This window comes from Gallinula chloropus (genome assembly GCF_964237585.1).
Source record: "Gallinula chloropus genome assembly, chromosome: 1".
In the NCBI taxonomy this organism is placed as follows: Eukaryota; Metazoa; Chordata; class Aves; order Gruiformes; family Rallidae; genus Gallinula; species Gallinula chloropus.
In genome coordinates this window covers 215,741,645-215,761,320 of record NC_140085.1, presented here as the reverse complement: position 1 = coordinate 215,761,320, position 19,676 = coordinate 215,741,645, and the positions used below count along the sequence as shown (strand labels likewise).

The following is a 19,676-nucleotide window of genomic DNA, read 5'->3' as shown; positions in this document are numbered from 1 at the left end:
TTATCAGAACTCGTTATAATCACTAACTAATCAGCTCAGTGTGAACAGTGTGTGTAACCAATTAGTAGTTTTTTTAGCTTGCCACATTTGCAGTAACAAATGTATAAAATCTGTGTGATTTTGCTCCATAAATGGCTTCACCTTAATTCTTACATCAAGATAAAAAAATGTGGTGTCTTTTCAGATAGAAATCAAACAGGATCACCACACAAACCGCAGAGTCAGCGGATTGAGGGGAGCAATTGTTCTCCTTCACTCTGCCCTTGTTAGGCAGCTGCTGCCATTCAGCATCAAGCCAGGGCTCCACTAGTGCTCAAAGCACTAAAGCACATGCCCTGTGAGGAGAGCTGGAGTGGAATGGCTTGCTCAGCCTGGAGAAGAGGCTCATGGCAGGGTGCAATAACAGCCTTCCAACACCCAATTCAAAATCCAGGCTCTCCATGGATGTGTGTGCCAGAAGGCTGAGAAGGAACAATCAAGTTAAAACAGGGAAATCAACGAGGACAGTCAGGCACTGGAACAGGGACCCAGAGAGAATGTAGAACGTCTAACCACAGAGGTCTGAGCCCCACCAACTGGCCAAAGTCCCAAACAACCAGATCTGAGCTCAGTGTTGAGACTGCTTGAGGAACAGAGACGTCAACAAGGGTGCTTCCCATCTATAAAATCTAACAATTTGAACCAAGCTGTTCCAGACTTCAGTGCCCAGAACACAACCTGGTTTAGAAGAGGGTGAGGAAGTCCTGCAAGCACCAGGACCTCCCCAAACCTACTGAGACAGTCACTGCAAGGTGCCAGCTCCAGACAGCTGCTTGTACCTGGCTGCTGCCAAGACAGCTAACAAACACCTCTGCCCCGTCATTGTCTGTCCAGGTCAGGACTTGGGTCACCAGAAACAAGGTTCCCCACTTCCAGAATCAGTTCTTACTTGTAGTAGCTTTAAATAAAAAATCAAACTGTTGAGCTGGTGGGATTTTTTTCTCAGATAAAACCCACCCAAACCAGATGTTCATCTGAAATACAGATGCAGATTTTGAGAGGAAGAAATCATTCAGGCTGCTGGGGAAAAAAAAGAGACAGCCCTACAGACTCCTCATTTACCACACAGAAAATACCTTCCCACTACAAGACATCTGGATCAGTGGAGCTTCCCAGGGACACCCACATTAGTGAGGGCTAAACAGGTGGAGAGGTTGTGCTAACCTCAAGGTCAGGTTTATCACCTCCCTCAAAAAAGGGCCCATCTCTTGCTAGAGGGAAGAGAACCATAGCCCAAAGAGAGGCTATTCCTCTTTGAAGCCTGGAGTTTGGATGGAGTGAATGACCACCCAGGCAGAATACAAGCCTAGTTTAAGAGGAAATGAACCTTAGTAGGTCAACCTGCTTCCACCAAACAGCTAAGACATCCCTGTAAACAACAATGTATTCTATTTACAGTAACTTAGAGACTGGCCTAACCAGTTTGTGTGTCTCAAGCACCTTCATGACAAATCAACATACCCATCTCCGTTCTCTGGATACTCCGATGGAGAGGCCAGGTCTTCATTTTCACGGTTCACAGGTGAGAACAGATTGCTGCTGCTGAGATTCTTCAAAACCAACTTTTTGATGCTCTTCCTAAAAGAACAAACAATAAAACCCACCCCCAAGTGAAATCTGGATACAGAAAGGTGCTTTTCCAGCCGAAGTGCAGAACACCCAGCCCACAGATGCGGGTGGTTCTCCGCTACAGGGTCACTTCAGAAGCAGCTCCACGCCAGGCTAGGGCTGGCTGCCTGCACCCCAAGCCACAGTTACGCTCAGCCCAGGCACCCCTTTGCTCTCATCTTTTGTCCATTTGGTGCTTTTCAACAGAAACTGAGTAATTCCAGACTCTGCTCCCTCTCTGGGATGGGTACAGATGGTTCAGGCTCAGTTAAAGACAAACCATGTTCACAGGGATTACAGAATGGTTTTAGCACCCTGTGCTTGGAGGGATTTCTGTGACATGCATCTCTCCCCACAGGTTTGTGTTAACTGAACTCAAAGCTTTGCAAACCCCTTTCCAATCCAATTGCCGTGGATGCCCTCGAAAGCTGAGACTAAAAAAGCTTCAGCAGGGCAGATCCACAGCTTCATTATTAATTTCTCACAGAAAGATCTGTGTGCCTGAGAGAACCAGTGTCAGGCTATGAAAATGTCTGGCATCTGTCTTCATACCCACTGCGTTCACAAACCTAGTGTCACCTGTATTTTAGAAGTAGGAAGGATTGCACTGTACAAGCTTTCCTTGTAATATTCTTCACTGACCTTACAGAGCTTTGCTCCACTCTGGGGATGACCTCATTTTACAGCTTACTTAGCCCTAACAGTTTAAGCTGAACACTTTTATCTCCTCTGCAGAAAACTGTCCTATCCAGGTTTTACAGAAAACATGATTTTGTTATTCAGATTTAAACCAGGTGACAAAAAGAGCCCTGGGATTTAGGATACTGTACAGGAACTTACTGCACCCCACCATAAGATTCCTGCACCACCTCCCCCCTCAGACATACACAGCAGGAAAACTAACTTTGGCATGAAGGCGCCGTTGGACAGGGAGGGCTCATCGTCATCGAGACCATCGAAGAGCTGAGACTTGGCAGAGCCAGCTGACTGCAAAGCTTTGGGTCGCACTCTGGTTGCTGGACGCGGAGTCAGTTTGTAGTGGGTGGGTGTCGTTAGGGCCTTCTGGGCTGCTGGGTTAGTTGGTTTCAGCCTCTGGAACAGTAAGATGGAGACTTAGAATTCTCACACTACTTACGTGAGGGTTGGTGGAGAGTAAGAGCGCCTGCCACTGCTCAGGCTACCCACTCACAGGCCCTGAGCAGAGTAGAAGAGAAAGCAATAAACAAAACAGACATACAAAGCTGGTTGACAACCAGGCATGGAAACTGCCACAGCTCAGTGGCCAACAGGCCACTAAGAAACTACAGGAGAGGGCAACACAGAGCAGCCCTGGAGCCAAGACCAGGGATGTCAGCAGCCAGAGCGAGGGGAAGCCTCAGTGCCTGGGGCAGATGAGGGTAATCCATGAATGTGCAGTGACCATGTGTGCTTACACTAGGGAACATTGACCCTCACCCACCCAAGAGCAGGAAGGGGACTTGGCCGTGGGTCCTCATGTTTTACACGGGGTCTGGCAGCGTTACACTGAAGGCAGCACCTTGTCTGTGGCTGTGCAGCCAGCAGTGTCACTGTGCTCTGTGTGTGTGCACCACAACATGTGCTCAGCCTTGCTGACTCTGTCTGCCAACAGACACCTCAGCCACATCTATCAGGCTTGGAAGCAGACCTCCATGGATCCCCAGCTCCTGGAACTTCCTGGGCTCAGCAGCTGTGTATGACATCCCTTAACATGAAGCCTGAAAAGCTTTTTGTGGTCTTTTGTAACAAATCCCCAGTCATAAGCAAAGCTCAAGGCAAGCGGTGACATTTTTCCAAGCACAGGCCATGGCCCATGTTTATTTTCAGCTCACAGCAGTAAACTCAAGAGCTCCAAAGCTCCAACACTTGTAAAAGCAGTAAGCAAAGCCCAACATGAGCGGCCGGTCCTGGGGCGCAGGAAACCACCACGCCGCTACGAGGGAAACTTACTGTGACGCTGGCAGCGAGCACAAGAGTCATTTCAAACCACACCCAGAAAGCAAGCTTAATGTTTACGTGCATGCACCTCCTCTTTCTTCTTTGGGTCTGACATAGGGTTTCGGAAGAGTGGAGAATCTCCAAAGGGTGAGTAAGTCAGGGTATTGAGATGCTGCTGCAGGACGGCTTGCTGGGCGGCCGATGCATTTGGGTCTGTCAGCGCTAGAAAAACAACATCATGTTTTAGTTTTAACAGCTCTGATAATAAAACCAAGGTAGGAGATGCCATCCTTCCAGTCAGAGGAGCTCTGTGTGGGGATTCACATATCTGTACAGACATCAGCTCCTATCCTCCACTCTGTGGTCACCACTGCTGCTGCAGTCTGAAGGAAGAACTCAGATTCTGTTCCTTCACTAGAACGTGCAACCACAGGCAGCAGGTTTTTACCAGTGAAAAGCCCATGAAGAGCTGCATCAGTCCACTGAGCCTGGCCTGCCAAACCCTCTGACACATCTGACCTCTAAACTATTTTCCAAGGGCAGTGAGAGGGAAATAGGTCATGCACAATTTTGCCATTCACGCTGCAGCAACCAAACGTACAGCTCTAGCGTCCTCCCTACAGCGACCTCAACAGCGTCTCACCATGTCCCAGCATCAACTTTTAATGGCAACTAAAATACTCTAAATGTTCATGCTTCAAAGCGTCCGCCCAACCTCAAGCAGCTTCACTCTGATTCCAGAATTAACCAAACTGAATCCATGCACGCCCAAAGAACAACAAAACCATTCTCAGAAGCAACAGCCTACTGCCAGGCAGTCTGCCAGGAGAGGGACACCAAGGGAGCCCCCAGCATTGTGCCCTGCGTGTGTCCTTGTTCCCCTGCCCCAAGTTTAAAAGCATTTTCCTGGAACTGCAGCTTCAGGGGGCTAGAGCATCAGGTACACAAGTTCCTCTAAAGCCCTCAGATCTGCCAGGAAGGTGGACACTGCTACAAGTTGCAGGCATTTTAACTCAGAAGCTAAAGACCATTCCTTTTACAGCACACTCTCTGAGTCCCTCTAGCGACCCTGTCCACAAGCAGCAAAGAATCTAACCCTCCATCTCCCTCACAGTTTTCCTGGAAACACCTACTGCTGCTGCCCCAGATTTAGAGATGAGAAATATGTTAGTCACCCTGAAGACAAAGCTCTACAGTAGCCCAAACTACTACTGGTGTTAAGCAACTCTGAAGTACTTAAAAACCCCAACACATATTTAGCACCAGAAGTCATTAACATGGTCCCAGTGGTACCAAGAACAGAAGTGGCCTCAAACACACACTCTTCCCTTCCCTCCAAAGGACTCTGGTGGGACATGCTGCTGTGCCCAGGCATATCCAGAACACAGGGAGAAGCAGCAGTTGAGGTGAGGGTCCTGCACACTTACCTACAGCAGGCTGAGGGGCTCCAAAGCCCAGAGTAGCTGTCGATGTGTTGAATCCTGGTGCTCCAAACACTCCTGTTCCCAGTGTTCCACCCAGTTTGGGCTGGGTGTTTCCAAACAGCGAAGTCTGTCCTGCCCCAAGAGCTGCAGCAGGAGAGATGACTGTCATTTACTCCAAGACTAGGACAAACACACAACCCAATCCATCCCACAGCAACAAGTAACAGTTTACAAAACTCCAAGAGCCATTTAACGTGTCCACGAATGCTACAGATGCTCAAGACTCTGTGATCAGTCCAGAAGCTTCAAACACAGGGGACACAGTATTTGAGGAACAGGCTTAGGCTGACATGAAATAAGCTGGTAAAATGTTTACCTGTTCCAAACCCTGTCCCAAGTCCAGTTCCCAGGGTCCCAGTTGCAGGCTTATTTCCAAACAAACTACTCCCAGCATTGTTGGCACCAAAACCTTCAAGAACAGAAGCAGCATCTTGTTAATCTAACACTATTAATGATGAAATTAAAAGCTGTATTTAAACATACAAGTGTATCTAGCTTAAAGACAGCTCTGCCACCGGAAACAGACACAGAAAAATCCTGGTTTGCCTTTTTAAGCTTTTCAGTTCATTATGATCTTCAGCGTGTGACAAAGCCAGAAGAGACAGGATGATGCCTAAGAATAAAGCATGTGAAGTTTCTTCAACTGCCTGGAAGGAGCAATTCCCATTTTATACTGTTTATACCACACACATACTTCTCTGATTCCAACCAACCAAGCAGGTAACAAGTCAGCTTGGCATCAGCACACAGTTCAGAGACACATCTCAAACTGTACCTAAGCACCAACATTGGGCAGAGCAGCTCAATGAAGGCTGTGAAACCATCCTCTGGTTCGTTAGCATGCAAAAACAGGACTCAAGTAGAAAACCGCTGTCAGGGACCAACACCAGGAGCACCTTAGAACCAAGCTGTTTTTCCTCAACTGCACCACTGCAGGTAATACAGGCCAGTTAAAACTGCACTACAATCAGTATTGCTGACTAGGGCCATGAAGATGATTAGAGGGCTGGAGCAGCTCCCCTACAAAGACAGGCTGAGGGAGCTGGGCTGTGTCAGCCTGGAGAAGAGAAGGCTGTGGGGGGACCTCACTGCAGCCTCCCCGTCCCTGAGGGGACCCCAGGAACAGGAGGGGAATGGGCTTGTTAAAGGGCAGAGACTGGCAGGACAAGGGGCTGGAGTGAAGCTGGAGGAGGGAAGGGGAAGAGGAGAGACTGGGGGGAAGTTCTGTGCAGAGAGAGTGGTGAGGGGCTGGAAGGGGCTGCCCAGAGAGGGGGTGGGTGCCCCAGTCTGGGATTCTGTGACTGCTCAGTGTCACCACGCTAACTCCTGTGGTTGTGATGGTCTTAGAGAACAAAAGAACAAGGGACTTGGAAGCAGCTCTCATGAACGGCTGTGGTAATGGTTTGCTCAAGGCTCCTCACCACAGGGGAACTGTACTTGCTGTGGTGCTGCCCTGGCACTAAAAGCTTGTCAGTCTCTTCCCTCTGCCTTGTCCTGGCAGGCTAATCACACACTGGCCTTCGTTGCCAACACAATACAAACAGTTTTCAAGAGAAGTCCTGTGACAGAAGACTCATTTTCTTGGGTTGGTGTGTAGTGATAGCTCATCACACACCAACACCAGCTCTCCAACATTCCTGCCAGAGGCCAACATCAAGACCCAGTTCTTGTCACACCACCAAGGACAACCACCACCACTAAAACAGAGCTAAAATAGAACTGACTGTTTCACTTCACCCTCACTCCAGTGCACTACGCCTGCCAGCAAGGTATACAGCCTCTGGGTTTACCCTGCATCCTTCAAGCACTCCTCAGTCCATTTACAGCCTCTGAACAGACCTCTGTCTTCTGAATTCTCTGATTTCAATAGTTTTCAGCAACAGGTGACACCTGCTCTTGCCCACCCACTGAAAAAGCAGTACTTCAGCTCCTTTAGTCAGGAAGTACCCAAGAGTGAAGGCAGAAGCCAGCAGGCAGGATGTTTCCCTGCAGCAAGGTGCAGCAGGAGCGTGGCTTACCTGAGAATTTTAACATTCCCACTCATTACCACGCGGCATTCAGCAGCCAGGTGTGCAGTACAGGCAGTATAGTTTTAAGGGATGGAAATCCCACTTTTTGTGTATGTACCAAAAAGGGAAGTGTTTGTATTGGTTCCTAAAGTCAGGGTTGGTTTGTTACCAAAGAGCCCGCCGCCAGTGGTTGTACCAAACGAGGGAGCACTGGTCGTGGTGGTTCCGAATCCAGCAGGCTTGTTCCCAAACAGGGTCTGAAAGGAAGAAAACAAGGACGTGGAAACCTGAAAGAGTGGCACGCAAAGAACTGAGTGTTTCATGGGAAGCAAGAAAACAGAACCAAAGCCAAGCGCAGCGTAACCCAGACACCCAAGAGTGATGTGTTATTTGCAAGCCACATGCACTGGTGTTGGGCAAGCACCTCCTGGAAACAAGCATCCTGGCTGGACATGATTCTGAGGGTCTTTTCCAACCTAAACAAGTCCACAATTAAAAGCAAAATGACTGAAGATCAAGTTGATTTCTGGTGAGGTCAGACTTAAAACGCAGCCCACAGAGGCATCTCCAGCAGCATGTAGCCAGCAAGATACTCAGTCACTCTCACTGTCTGTTACTACTCAGGACATCCTGCAGCTCGAGTCCTGTTACACACGCTTACGCTGCACGCCTTGATCCACAAACCGCCACACCACCTTTGTATCCGGGGCATCCTGACTCTTAACACTACTCCCATGGAGGCCAACACCCAGGAACTACCCACCTCTGAGCTATCTGGGTTTACTTTCCTTTTCAAAATGTTTGTTGTATTTCTATTACTAAGGTGCAGACATACCGAACTGCCAACGCCAAATCCTGTGTTAGCTTGTCCAAAAAGTCCAGTTCCAGTCCCAAATCCTGTACTGGCGTTTGTATTGGCAGTGGTTCCAAAAAGGCCTCCGGGCTGTGAGGGCTGGGTTACCCCAAAGAGACCCTGCAAAGGAGAGCAAGGTTAGGAGAATGCAGCAATGCTTTTCCAAGCCTGGCACTGGTGATAACAGAATCGATGCACAAAGTCAGTTAATAAAGTGATGCTCAGCATCACCCCTTCTTCTGGGGGGAATCACAGGGGTTGGAAGGGACCTCGAGAGATCATCAGGTCCAACACCCTTGCCAAAGCAGCTCCCCAGCTCATATTGCAAATGATGCAATGGGGGATGATTGGAGAAAAGCATTTCAGCAGCTTTAGTCATTCTCCAAGATATTACTTACAAAAAGGAAATTAAAAAAAAAGCAAAGCATTTATGCTCCTCATCACTCTGAGGGAGATGCACACAAAGCGATTCACAGGCTCTTCTGGGAGAAGTCACAACTATCTCAGAAAGAATACAGCATACCTGGAGTCAAAGTCTCAAGCTACACAACAAGTTAGAGCTGTGCAACACCCTCCCCTCAAAGGGGCCCAGGAATGCTGCACCTGAGTCACCAGGAAGTAGAGCAGTGCTCCTGAATTACCACAGAACGATTGATGGAACTGTGTCAGCCCTGTGATGAGATGGGAAACGCGTGACCTGACAGAGCAGACTGCTCAGGGAAGAGAGGAGTTACTTGCTAAAAGCTGCATTGCTGCCCAACTGCCCTGAATGACTAATCCTGACTGGGAAGAAGTTGCTAGCTCAAGACAGCATCTTTGCATCCCGGATTTATGAAGGGACAATTTAAGGAAGATCTACATTTCTGTATCACAGCCTCTTTCCTGTGCATAGCTGGAGTAGGTATGTCACAACTTATACCTCTAAGGGCTCTCATAGTTTATCTTACCATTGTGTTGGTGTTTGGCTGCCCGAGGGTGCTGGTGTTCCCCAAAGAAAAGCCGGTGTTCTGAGTTGTTGTGGCTTGGCCAAACGGCTTGTTAAACAGACTTGTAGTCTGAGATTGCTGACCAAAGAGACCCCCTGTCGTCCCTGTTCCAAAGCCAGTTGTGCCTACAACACAAATACCCTGGTTAAAGCCACCCTCAAGTCTTTATCCAGACACACTACACTTCCACACTCAGCACGTTCAAACAGGGGAATAAAAGCAGCGTTAATTCCACAAGCAGCAAAACACCCAGTGTCATTGGTACAGCACAGCCTCTGCATCCAGATGAGGCAGGGCACACATGGTTATTCCATCAGGTTCTCCTTGTCCTGAAGTCAGTGTGAGGGTAACACATGAGAACATAGCAAGTTTACCTCACAAACCCACCAAAAAAGATATCAGCTTTGGTATGGCCAGTTTGTTCTCCCCTGCACCCAAAAAACATACCAGGAATACCCAAGAGCAGCACGTAGGGCCAGAGCTGGGCAGCAGCCGGCCCCCCCACAACCAGCTCTGTTCTGTAACCCACACAACTCCTACTCCAGGAACTCAGACACATCCTCCCTTTTCCTTCCCAAAGGCAAAGGGCCCTTTACACAAGAGCTTTTGCTCCTCACTACTACTGGTCCTGTCTCCGCAGAACCAGGGTCTTTCCTGGGCTGCAGAAGTGTGCGAGCAAAGCTGCCCAGGTGGGCAGTGGCTGTACCTTCAGCCATACCTTCACAGGGAGCAGAGGACACAGCCCCCTGTATGCTCATCTCTGTTCACAACAGACAATTCTATCCCCAGACAGTGCAGCTTTCCTTAGAGCAGCCAGTCATCTGTGTCTACAGACTGTAGGATTTTGATCTTCTGTTTACAGTCCAATTCCACAAATACAAACACCTCCTTGCTTTCTGTTAGCAACAGAAGCTAGGAAAAACAGCATTTGTATTTCACCTTTTCAGTCCTACTGCTTTACACCAAGTTGCAAAGGGTACCCAGACTGGCTAGCACAACTGACCTGCAACACCAGACATACAACCCCTTGTATGGGCTATTTCACACCTGGCTTTCACTCTTTGACCAAGGACGCTAAAATGGACAGTGTGAAACCAGGATGGCACATCCCAACCCTGATGCACTGTGGAGAAAACCTCCTGGCAGAGCCTCGTTAGAGGCTAGAATATCAGCTTGAAATCAGCTTGGCCCTTTCCAGGGAATTGATGTTTGCTCCTTAGCAGTATTAGCCACTTACGCAATCACCCTACTGATCATTAGCAACAGCCAGGTGGTTTTCCCTCACACAGCGTCACTGGCTCATGTGAACTAGCTGCTCAGCCAGACGCTCTAATAAACAGTCTTCCTGCAAACCTTGGGGGATGCAGAGAAGCCTGCAAGCCCTGAAGAGTCAGTGCACAGAAATTTCTATGGCAAAGAACCTGCTTATTCATTGCTGATAACCCAACTAGTAACACCAGTAGTAACCAGCTCACGCCAGCGTTCCTCATCTTTAATGACAGACTGTTGAAGAGCTGGACAGAGTATTCGCATAGCCAGCCACAGTACCAACAGGCAGCACTTACTGGTTCCAAAAGCAGTCTTGTTCTGCCCGTATGAAAAGCCAGTGTTGGTCGTAGAGCCAAACAGTCCCGTCGCCGTACTTGATGTGGCAGTGGAAGACCCAAACAAGCCTGCAGCTGCTCCGGCGCCAACGGGATTTGAGGGCCCTTTCCTGTTTGCCTGGTAGTCTTCCAAACGGAGTTCCTAGTGAAGGACAATCCAGTTCTCTTTACTCAGGTGAGGCCAAAGCAGTGTCATTAGCATGCTTACACAGCACTAAGCCAGCTCCAGGGTGAACCTGCAACAGCTGTATCTCTAACAAGGACACCATAAACAGGACCAAAGCTCAGAGGCACCTCAGCAGTTAAGGTCTGTGCATCTTTACTTCTACTTTTCAGACCTCTTGAGTGCAAGTCTGGTTTTGAAGCATCAAGCAAGCCATCCCTAATGGAAAGGCTTCGGGGTTAAATGCTTGGGAGCTCCAGCCTCCAGGACACATCTGAGTGTTGTTGTGCACGCCTCTGCCATGATGTCAGCAGCACAGGACTGCTCCTGACAGGGTCTCTCACCCTTCTGGTACAGGCAGAGATGGAATTTCAGCTTTTCAAAAACTGCAGTGGAGCATTTAGCAATAAATGACCTTAACATAGCAGTGCATTGCTGACAATGCCTCTCTTCTGCGAGCAACACAGACACCGAGGGCTGCACTCATTAATAAGCATACAAGATACTATAGTCAAAAAAAGGTCTTGTAAACCAGTGCTAACGAACAGCCAAACAAGGTAAACGAGTCTGAACACTCATCAACTGACCTCAAGGGATTTGCTTTCGTATTCTTTCATAGCAGTGATACACTGGTGCTTGGTATTGATGTTGGTGCTCACTCCAGATTTTACCATGGTATCTGTACCAGTTGGAGGCTGCAAGAGAATCACAGAATCACAGACTGGTCTGGGTTGGGAGGGACCCCAAGGGTCCCAGAGCCCCAACCCCCTGCCACAGGCAGGGACACCAACCTCCAGGCCTGGAGCTACACAAGGTTGCCCAGGGCCCCAGCCAACCTGGCCTTGAACACCCCCAGGGATGGGGCACCCACCCCCTCTCTGGGCAGCCCCTTCCAGCCCCCCACCACTCTCTCTGCAAAGAACTTCTCCCAATGTCTAATCTAAACCTTCCTTCCTTTAGTTTTAATCCATCCTCCTTGTCCTGCCATTGTCTACCCCTTTAAAAAGTTGAATCCCCTCCTGTTTATATGCTCCCTTCAGGAACTGAAGAGAAGAGGTTAGAATCCAGCCAGACTTTCGTTAACACCGTTCAGGTCCTGTGCTGAGGGACTGTGAAGCAGCGTGGCAGCCACACAGCCGTGGCCTCAGCCAGTGGCAACTGCAAAATCTACCCCAGTAACAACCACCCAGCTTGATTCCATCTTCAGTTTCACTCGAGGAGCAGTTACCTAAACTTGTGATAGGAACCCTCCAGTTATGCATGGACTTCGTTACATCCACTCCCCCTCCCCGGCCTGTTAACTTGCACCATGGAAGACTTGTACCATCAGACTGCCCAAGCTGCCACCACAGCCCTGGCTGCATCCCAAAATACCACACTGTGCCATATCAGGTCAGACTGGAAATGAAGAGGGACAGGATTTGCAGGGACAGGAGCTCTTCCCAGCAGGCAGCAGTTACCCTGTTTCCACGATGGCATCCTCTAGGAGCCAGCCTCCATCTTCAGCTGCCACAGAACTTTCCAGACAATAGTCAACCCCTTCTTAAAGGGGACTCAGCCAGGAAGTACATGTGGCATCAGCCTCCACGTCTCAGCTTACACCTCCAAAGCCATGCTGACTTATTAGAGAAATGCATTTATTTTGGCCTGTTCACCCCAACAGCTTGTTAGAAACCTTACATCGATCCCCGTGACTTCTGTGGCACTTCCCCCTGCCCAAGGCAGCTCGATTTTAAGAGCTGCTTGACCTCTTGGGGCTGTTACGCAGCTCTGAGCCCCACAGGTGCAGGCAGCTTGAGAAGCCTGACAAGTTCAGAGCGAGGAAAAGGCAAGCTCTCTGGCGTTAATGACACAGGCTATTTCCACCACAAGAGCTCCACTACAGGGGATGTTCCCAAATCTTTTCCCAACACCACATGCTTGCACACAAACCACTCATTCCTTCAGCTCGGTGACCAAGGCAGCACTCTACACGAGTAACTGCAAAGCACGATGCTTCCTACAGTAAATAGGCTTGGTTAGGAATGAAAACCAGAACTTACGTTAAACTTAATAGTCGTGCCAGTTGGAGCAGTGGTGAAACTAGTCGGGCCAAAGAGCGAGCCAGAGGTACTCCCAAAAGGATTGGAAGTAGTGTTAGTGGTTCCAAAGAGGCCCCCACTGCTGGTACTGGTGCCAAAGTCTTCAAAAAATAAAAAAATAAAAGGTCAGTATTAAACCAAACCTTAAACCCAAATATCTTACTCAAATAACAGAGTAGAAAGGGATTCCAGCAGTGCTGGAGCCCAACACTCTGCTAAGGTGAGACTCCGCTGCAGCAGACTGCCCCAACTCCTCACCCCAGGGAACACCAGACCCCCCCACCAGACCCAGCATTGGAGCAGATCGCTCCACTCCTGACAACGCCACAAGAACTACATGTGAGAGTGACATCCTGCTCTGAAGGGTCTGCAGAGACCTGCTGCTGCTTTGGGGAGTTACTGCGGTGTTTGAGGGGCGTTTCAAGCATTCCAGCACTGGCAGCAAACCCAACTTATAACTGCTCAACAACCAGTGCTACAATCAAGCTGCACCAACAGGTAGAGGACAACAGAAAACGCCAGCCAAGCACCTTCTCCAGCTTGTTCTAAAACTGACAGCTAGCATGGCAGCTGCAGGGTTTGCAGCTTGTCAGGCTCCCTCCTGGCTACCACAGTAACGCCACTCTGTCCTTCAGGAGAAAAAGCCAACACCAACCCCCCCAACAACACACGTCCTGCGCCCTCCCATCAGAGCAGACAAGAGAACTGCAGCAGTTCCACTCACTTCCGAACCCAGCAGGCTTGTTCTGAGCGAAGGCATTGCTTTGGGATGAGAAGAGGCCTCCGCCAGTGCTGGTGGTTCCAAACAGGCTGTTTGACGTCCCGGTTGATGTTCCAAACCCAAAGCCAGTGCTTGTGGAGGAGGTGGCTGGCTGATTAAATGTAGTTGAACCAAATAATCCTCCTGAAGACAGAAACAGGCTGTTAACCATTTGCAATCAATTACTTGGGTAGATTTTTTGGTTGTTTCCCCCCTGTTGTTTTTTGCATTAAGTTTATCTCTTCCCCCAATTCCTTAATACCATATTTCCCTCAGGATCACCTCCTGCACTGCAGCCCCAACACAGCGATACCTGGTTTTGTCTGTGTGCTCCCAAAGAGGCCTCCGGTGTTGCTGTTCGACCCGAAGGCCGATGTTCCAAACGCTCCTCCACTGGTAGTACCGAAGCCAGCATCTGAAACCCAGCGTTGCAGTTGAGAAGAAACCACATCCAAAACACACGCACCAGAAGCTAAAGGCTGGTGCTGCCCTGGTCACTCTCTGAAGGATCACAGAATCACAGGGGTGGGAAGGGTCCCCCAGAGCCCATGGGATCCCACCCCCTGCCCAAGCAGGGTCCCTAGGACAGGGTGCACAGGGTGGCGTCCAGACGGGGCTGGAATCTCTCCAGAGAAGGAGACTCCAGGGCTCCCTCACCCTCACTGGGTAAAAGTTCTTCCTGTGCTCTAACTCGCAGCAACCACCCCTTGCCCTGTCCCCACAGAGCACTGAAAAGGGGCTGGCCATTCCCCCTGCATCCCACCCTTAAGATATTTATAAACATTAATAAGTTCCCCCCTTTGACTTCTTCTCTGCAGGCTGAACAGCCCCAGCTCCCTCAGTCTTTCCTCCCAGGGGAGATGCTTCAGGCCCTTCAGCATCTCCGTCCCTCCTCTGGACTCTCTCCAGGAGATCCCTGGCTGTTTGATCCCAGGGAGCCCAGAACTGGACACAACACTCCAAGTGGGGTGTTTGTGCCCAGCTGCCTACAGATGGATGTCTGGGATATGTGCAGTGGTGCAATTCACACAGAGCCAGCCGAGCCGGGTGCTTCTCCAGCACGCAGACTCCCCCGCAAGGCCTCGGCCACATCTTACAGCCCCTGGAAGCTGTTCTGCTCACACCTTGGTGTAGGAGCAGTGTGGGCAGCATGACTGTGCTTCCTCCCTGACACACAGTCGTACACAGCACCTTACAGCTTGCCCAAACCCTCGCTCCCTGGGGTATTCACACCACCTATCTCTCAAAGCCACTCAGATCACAGGCTTTTTCCTCCTGTGTGTTCCCAACAAATCTACTCCCAGCTGAAAGGATTTCCCCACCGTGCCCTTGGAAAAACAGCCTTCATTGAAGTGTTTGAGCTTCCACTCTTTTTTAACAGGGACTAAAAGCTTGTGTTAAAGAAGCCCAGGGCTCCCAAACCCGATCCACAAACACTCCTCCTATCCCTGCAGAGCCGCCCTGTTCCATCACACACCCCTCACCCCCCAATTCTCTGGCTGCACCTTGAGGAAACCACAGAATAGTCAGTTTGGAGGCATTACTTACTTTGCCCAAAAGTTGAAGTTGTCCCAAAGCCGGTGCTGCCTCCAAAAGGCGTTCCAAAGGATTTGTTAAACATTTTCAGGATGTATCAGGTCTTCCCCAAACCTGGAAAGAAGTTTATCTTGAGAATTGATGTTTGCATCTTCCTCGTTGTTGGGGTACACAAGCTGAGTACATGAACCATAAAACACACAGCAGTGACATCACAAGTAAGCTGCCTTCCCCCAGGCATGCTCTGTGGTGGGGGACAGGCAGGAGGGACACGGATGTCCCCAGAGGGGCCTGGCCAGGCTGGAGAGGTGTGACTGTGGGACCCTCATGGGGTCCAGCAAGGCCAAGGGAAAGGTCCTGCCCGAGGGTCAGGGTGATCCCAGCACAGCGACAGGAGGAAGGCAGAACAGCCCCGAGGAGAAGAACTTGGGATGTAGTGGGGGATGAGAAGCCCAACCTGACCCAGCACTGTGCACTGACAGCCCCAAAAGTCCCCCGTGCCCTGGACTGCACCCCCAGCAGCGGGACCCTGGGCTGGGACAGGGGGATTCTGCCCCTGGGCTCCGCTCGGGGACACAGACCCCAGGGCAGCGCTGCCCCAGCTCGGGGGTCCCCAGGACAAGGGGGACATGGAGCTGTGGGAGCCAGTCCCCAGGAGATGATGGGAGGACTAGATCCCCTCTGCTCTGGAGCCAGGCTGGGAGAGCTGGGCTGGCTCAGCCTGGAGAAGAGAAGGGAAGACTGCTTGTGGGGAGAGCTCTGAGCCCCTTCCTGTCCCTCGAGGGGCTCCAGGAGAGCTGGAGAGGGGCTGGTGCCCAGGACAGGGAGGGCCAGGCCCAGGGGAACGGCCTCCAACTGCAGGAGGGGGATGGAGAGGGGCTGGGGGACAGAAATCCTTCCTGGGGAGGGGGGAGGCCCTGGCACAAGGTTCCCAGAGAAGCTGGGGCTGCCCCAGGACCCCTGGCAGGGCTCAAGGCCGAGCTGGATGGGGCTGGGGCCACACTGGGGGGGTGTCCCTGCCCATGGTGGGGGGGCGCTGGAGGCCTTGGGATCCCTTCCCACCCACACTTGTCAGGGGTTCTTACCCTCCATTATGGCCAGATTTTCTACACATCTCAGACCAGAACCAATTAATAAGCATCACTCCTCCCCTGACCCAGGCATTCTCAAAGCCCCTGGAATCCCTCACCCTAGTAGCACTTCCCACACCCGATCCTGCCCCTGCAATGCTCCCCAGACCCTCCATGACCCATCTGCTGTTAAACTGTTTGCCAGCTTCTCCAAAGCTGCAGGAATACATTGTGCATCTGCTCCCCCTTTGCTGCTCACAGGGTTTTCTTGACTTTCAGAAAGTTGTTGGGTTTAAATGGTTGTTCACTGAAGTTTTACCCCATTTACAATGCCCACCCTTTTACCTACAGATACCTTCAGTAACCCCACCTGCCCCAACCTCTCCTCCAAATAAAACCACAACGTTATAGCTCCCCCCCCCAGCCCAACAAAATAATTCCCTGAAATTAGTTGCCTGCAGATCCTCAGCTGTACTCCAGAGCAAACCGTGGCCTCTTCCTGTGTTGGGCTAACGGCTGTTGGCTCCACTCTTACCCAGAAAGAAATTACCTGTCAGCAGCATTAGCCAGCCCAGAGCAGCGCAGGGCTAACCTTTAGAAAGCTGTAAGACATGGCCCACCCTGAGGATATTTACAAAGCACTAGGTACTACCACACAGGGTAACACTGCTTTATGGGATGTCACACTAGCTTTGAGCACTTCAGCCTTTTCCAACCTCTGTGTAGGCTCTCCAGGACAGCACCACGTGCCTAGCAAGTATCCTCCATCCGATCCCCGATGACTGATGTGAAACTCCAAGCCCCACCTTCACCTCTGTCCAGGCTGACAGCTTCTCCAGAGCTTCCTACCCCCAGCCCCTTCTGTGCCCTCCTGACCAAACGGAAGCAGGGACAGCCCACACGTACTGCCCAGCACAGCCACTCCAGCCACTCCACCTATCCATCCACAAAGCCACATTTGTTCTCCCCAAAGCCCCATCCCACCTTCTAGAAACAGCCTGATCTAGATTTTGAGTGGCTGTAGCTACTCACCAGGGGCTACAACAGCAAAGAGCAAATCAGTATCCAACACTTCTAGTAAAGAGTAACTAAAATATACTTTGGGTAATTGTCAACCTCTCAGGACAACAGCACATGGCAAATCTGTGGCGTTGAGAGTCTCCCCACTCAGTCACACACACACGAGTCCTCAGGGACAGCCCTGTGCATGTTAAGAGCACTGTAAATATATTGTAAATATATGGTAAATATATTGTAGGAAACAAAAAGCTACTCTGAGAAACTATCAGAGCACCCAAAGCCTGGAGCTGCTTCCTGGAAGATCGTGCAACTGGACCCTTCCAGGCTGCATCCCGCAACATGAGGCAGCCCCTGCACCTGCACACCCCAGCTCTGCAGAAGGATGTGGCATTCACAGCACCAAGGATGTTTTCTGTCTTCCAGCAGGACCTGGCTTAGGTCAGCAGAGCAAAACACCTCCTCAAAATCCACCCTACCCCAGGATTTGCTCTCAGGCCACCCCAGGGACTGGGATGCCTTCAAAAGCCCCTCCTATCCTTTCACTCTCACACCATGAATTTCACCCTGACAGCCGAACCCAATGCCTCCTTAGGCTCCACACACCTACCTCTGCCAACATCCTTCTCCATGTCTAGGGGTGTTCTCAGCTCACTCTGCCCCCAGTGATCTCACCAGAGGCCATATACAGTGTCCACTCCTCTCAGCTTTGCTCCATCTTCCGACTCTCAAACACATCTGCAATTCACAGACCCCTCTTCTGCCACCCATCCCTTTATTTACACCTCTGACTGTTCAGTCAGCATCCTGAGGGTTGTTACACACCAGGTTCTATTACAGATGGAATTTGAAACATAATTTTCTAACCACAAGCAAGTTATTAAACCCCTCCCATGGAGTTTGAAGCTTCCTCATTTCCCTCTGGCACTCACCCCTCCTCACACACAGACCCTCAGCAGCTCAGGTCCAGTCAGCCCAGACCTTGGGCTTTCTCTAGTGCCCAATGCCATGGATGGGCTGAAATCCCTTTAACCAAGGCCAGCAGTCAGGGTTTGAGGTGGGGGTGGGTGGAGACAACAACACAGACTACATGCAGACCACTGGCTCACACCTATGCACAAGCTGGATGTGGAAGTGCCCTTGGAGCCCCTGATGGTGGGGACAGCAGCACCTGCCAGGGGCTGGAGCAGGATTAATAGAAGCTGAGGTATAGTACAGAATCAATCACAGAATCGCTGAGTTGGAAAAGACCTTTGAGATCATCGAGTCCAACTGTAGCCATCCCCTACTAAACCAGATTCCTCAGTACCTCATCTACCCACCTGTTAAACACACCCGGGGTTAGTGACCCAACCCCCCCCCCCCCCCGCTCCGGGCAGCCTGTTCCAGCACCCGATAACCCTTTTGGTGAAGAACTTTCCCTTCCTCTCCAGCTCCTTCGCCACCCCGACTGCCCTTCTCCAGCACCTCGACGTCCTTCCTGTAGTGAGGGGCCAAACGTGGACCCAGCACTCGAGGTGCGGCCTCGCCAGCGCCGGGCACAGCCCCTTCCCTACGAGACTCGCTCCCCCCGCCGGCCGCCACGCCCTCGCTCCCTGAGAAACGCACCCAGGCCGCTAACGGGACTTCCCCGACCCGCCCGGCCGGTACTCACCCCCCGCAACAAGAGCGCGGAGCCGGGCCCACCGTTACCCCGGCCCCGCCGCTCGCCGCTGCCCCCGCGCCCCGCCCCGCGGCCCAGCCCGGCCCCTTCTCCGTCAGAGCGCGGAACGCGAAACCAAAACGGCGCCGAGGCCGCGGTAACGGCCGGGAGGGCCGGGCCCAGCCCCGCGCGCCGCCGCGGCCCGCCCGCCCCTCCCGCTGGGGACTCGCGGCAGCCCCGCCGGGCCTGCGGCCTCAGCCCGCAGCGGCGCTACCGAACAAAGGCCGGCGGGCGGGAGGGCAGCCCCGCGGCGCCCCGGTACTCACCGCCGGGCCCAGGGCCGGAGGCCGCGCCGCGGGCGGGCGGGTTCTGCCGCCGCCTCGCGCAGGAGGGAAGCTGCGTCACAGAGCGCCGCGCGCGCCTCCCCGACGCCGCCGCGCGCCGCAACCGCCCACCCCAACGGCTAGCCCCGCCCCCGCGCGGCGCCCACCCATTGGCGGCCGCTCTTTGAAAACGAGGCGGCGCCACCGCTTCCGTTCGGGAATGCGGGAGCGCTCCACGCTCATTGGACGAAGCGGCGCCTGACGCCCGCCGCGCTCTTAGCGGCGATTGATCTGGAGCGGAGGAAGGGGTGGGGATGGAGGCCTGCGGAAGGGTCCTGAACGCCCAATCGCAGCACCGCTTCGCATCCGGGGCTTTGGGCGGGCGAGGCCTTTCCCGATCGGCCCAACCCGAGAGCGTTTAGGCGTTGGCGTGACGCAGCGCAGCGGGCGGGGCCGTGAGGGGGCGCGGGTGGTTTAGCGCCTGGGGGCGTCACCTCCCCCCACCCCCTCCCCGTGTCGCGACACTCCGCTAGCGAGCCGTTCCC

The 19,676-nt window shown here is 52.0% G+C and overlaps 1 protein-coding gene across 1 annotated transcript in view; it reads right to left on the bottom strand.

The window, feature by feature from the left end:
* Nucleotides 1–19,374, bottom strand: part of NUP98 (nucleoporin 98 and 96 precursor) — a gene marked incomplete at its 5' end in the record, with an annotated part of 40,313 nt that extends 20,939 nt beyond the window's left edge. The window contains 14 exons of the mRNA XM_084260575.1: nt 1,501–1,617; nt 2,552–2,739; nt 3,692–3,825; nt 5,031–5,171; nt 5,404–5,496; nt 7,266–7,353; nt 7,932–8,069; nt 8,897–9,060; nt 10,501–10,681; nt 11,290–11,397; nt 12,745–12,884; nt 13,508–13,687; nt 13,857–13,958; nt 19,299–19,374. Of these exons, the coding sequence (XP_084116701.1) occupies nt 1,501–1,617; nt 2,552–2,739; nt 3,692–3,825; nt 5,031–5,171; nt 5,404–5,496; nt 7,266–7,353; nt 7,932–8,069; nt 8,897–9,060; nt 10,501–10,681; nt 11,290–11,397; nt 12,745–12,884; nt 13,508–13,687; nt 13,857–13,958; nt 19,299–19,374 (1,850 nt within the window). The remainder of the gene's footprint in view (nt 1–1,500; nt 1,618–2,551; nt 2,740–3,691; nt 3,826–5,030; nt 5,172–5,403; nt 5,497–7,265; nt 7,354–7,931; nt 8,070–8,896; nt 9,061–10,500; nt 10,682–11,289; nt 11,398–12,744; nt 12,885–13,507; nt 13,688–13,856; nt 13,959–19,298) is intronic.
* Nucleotides 19,375–19,676: the final 302 nt, after the last annotated feature.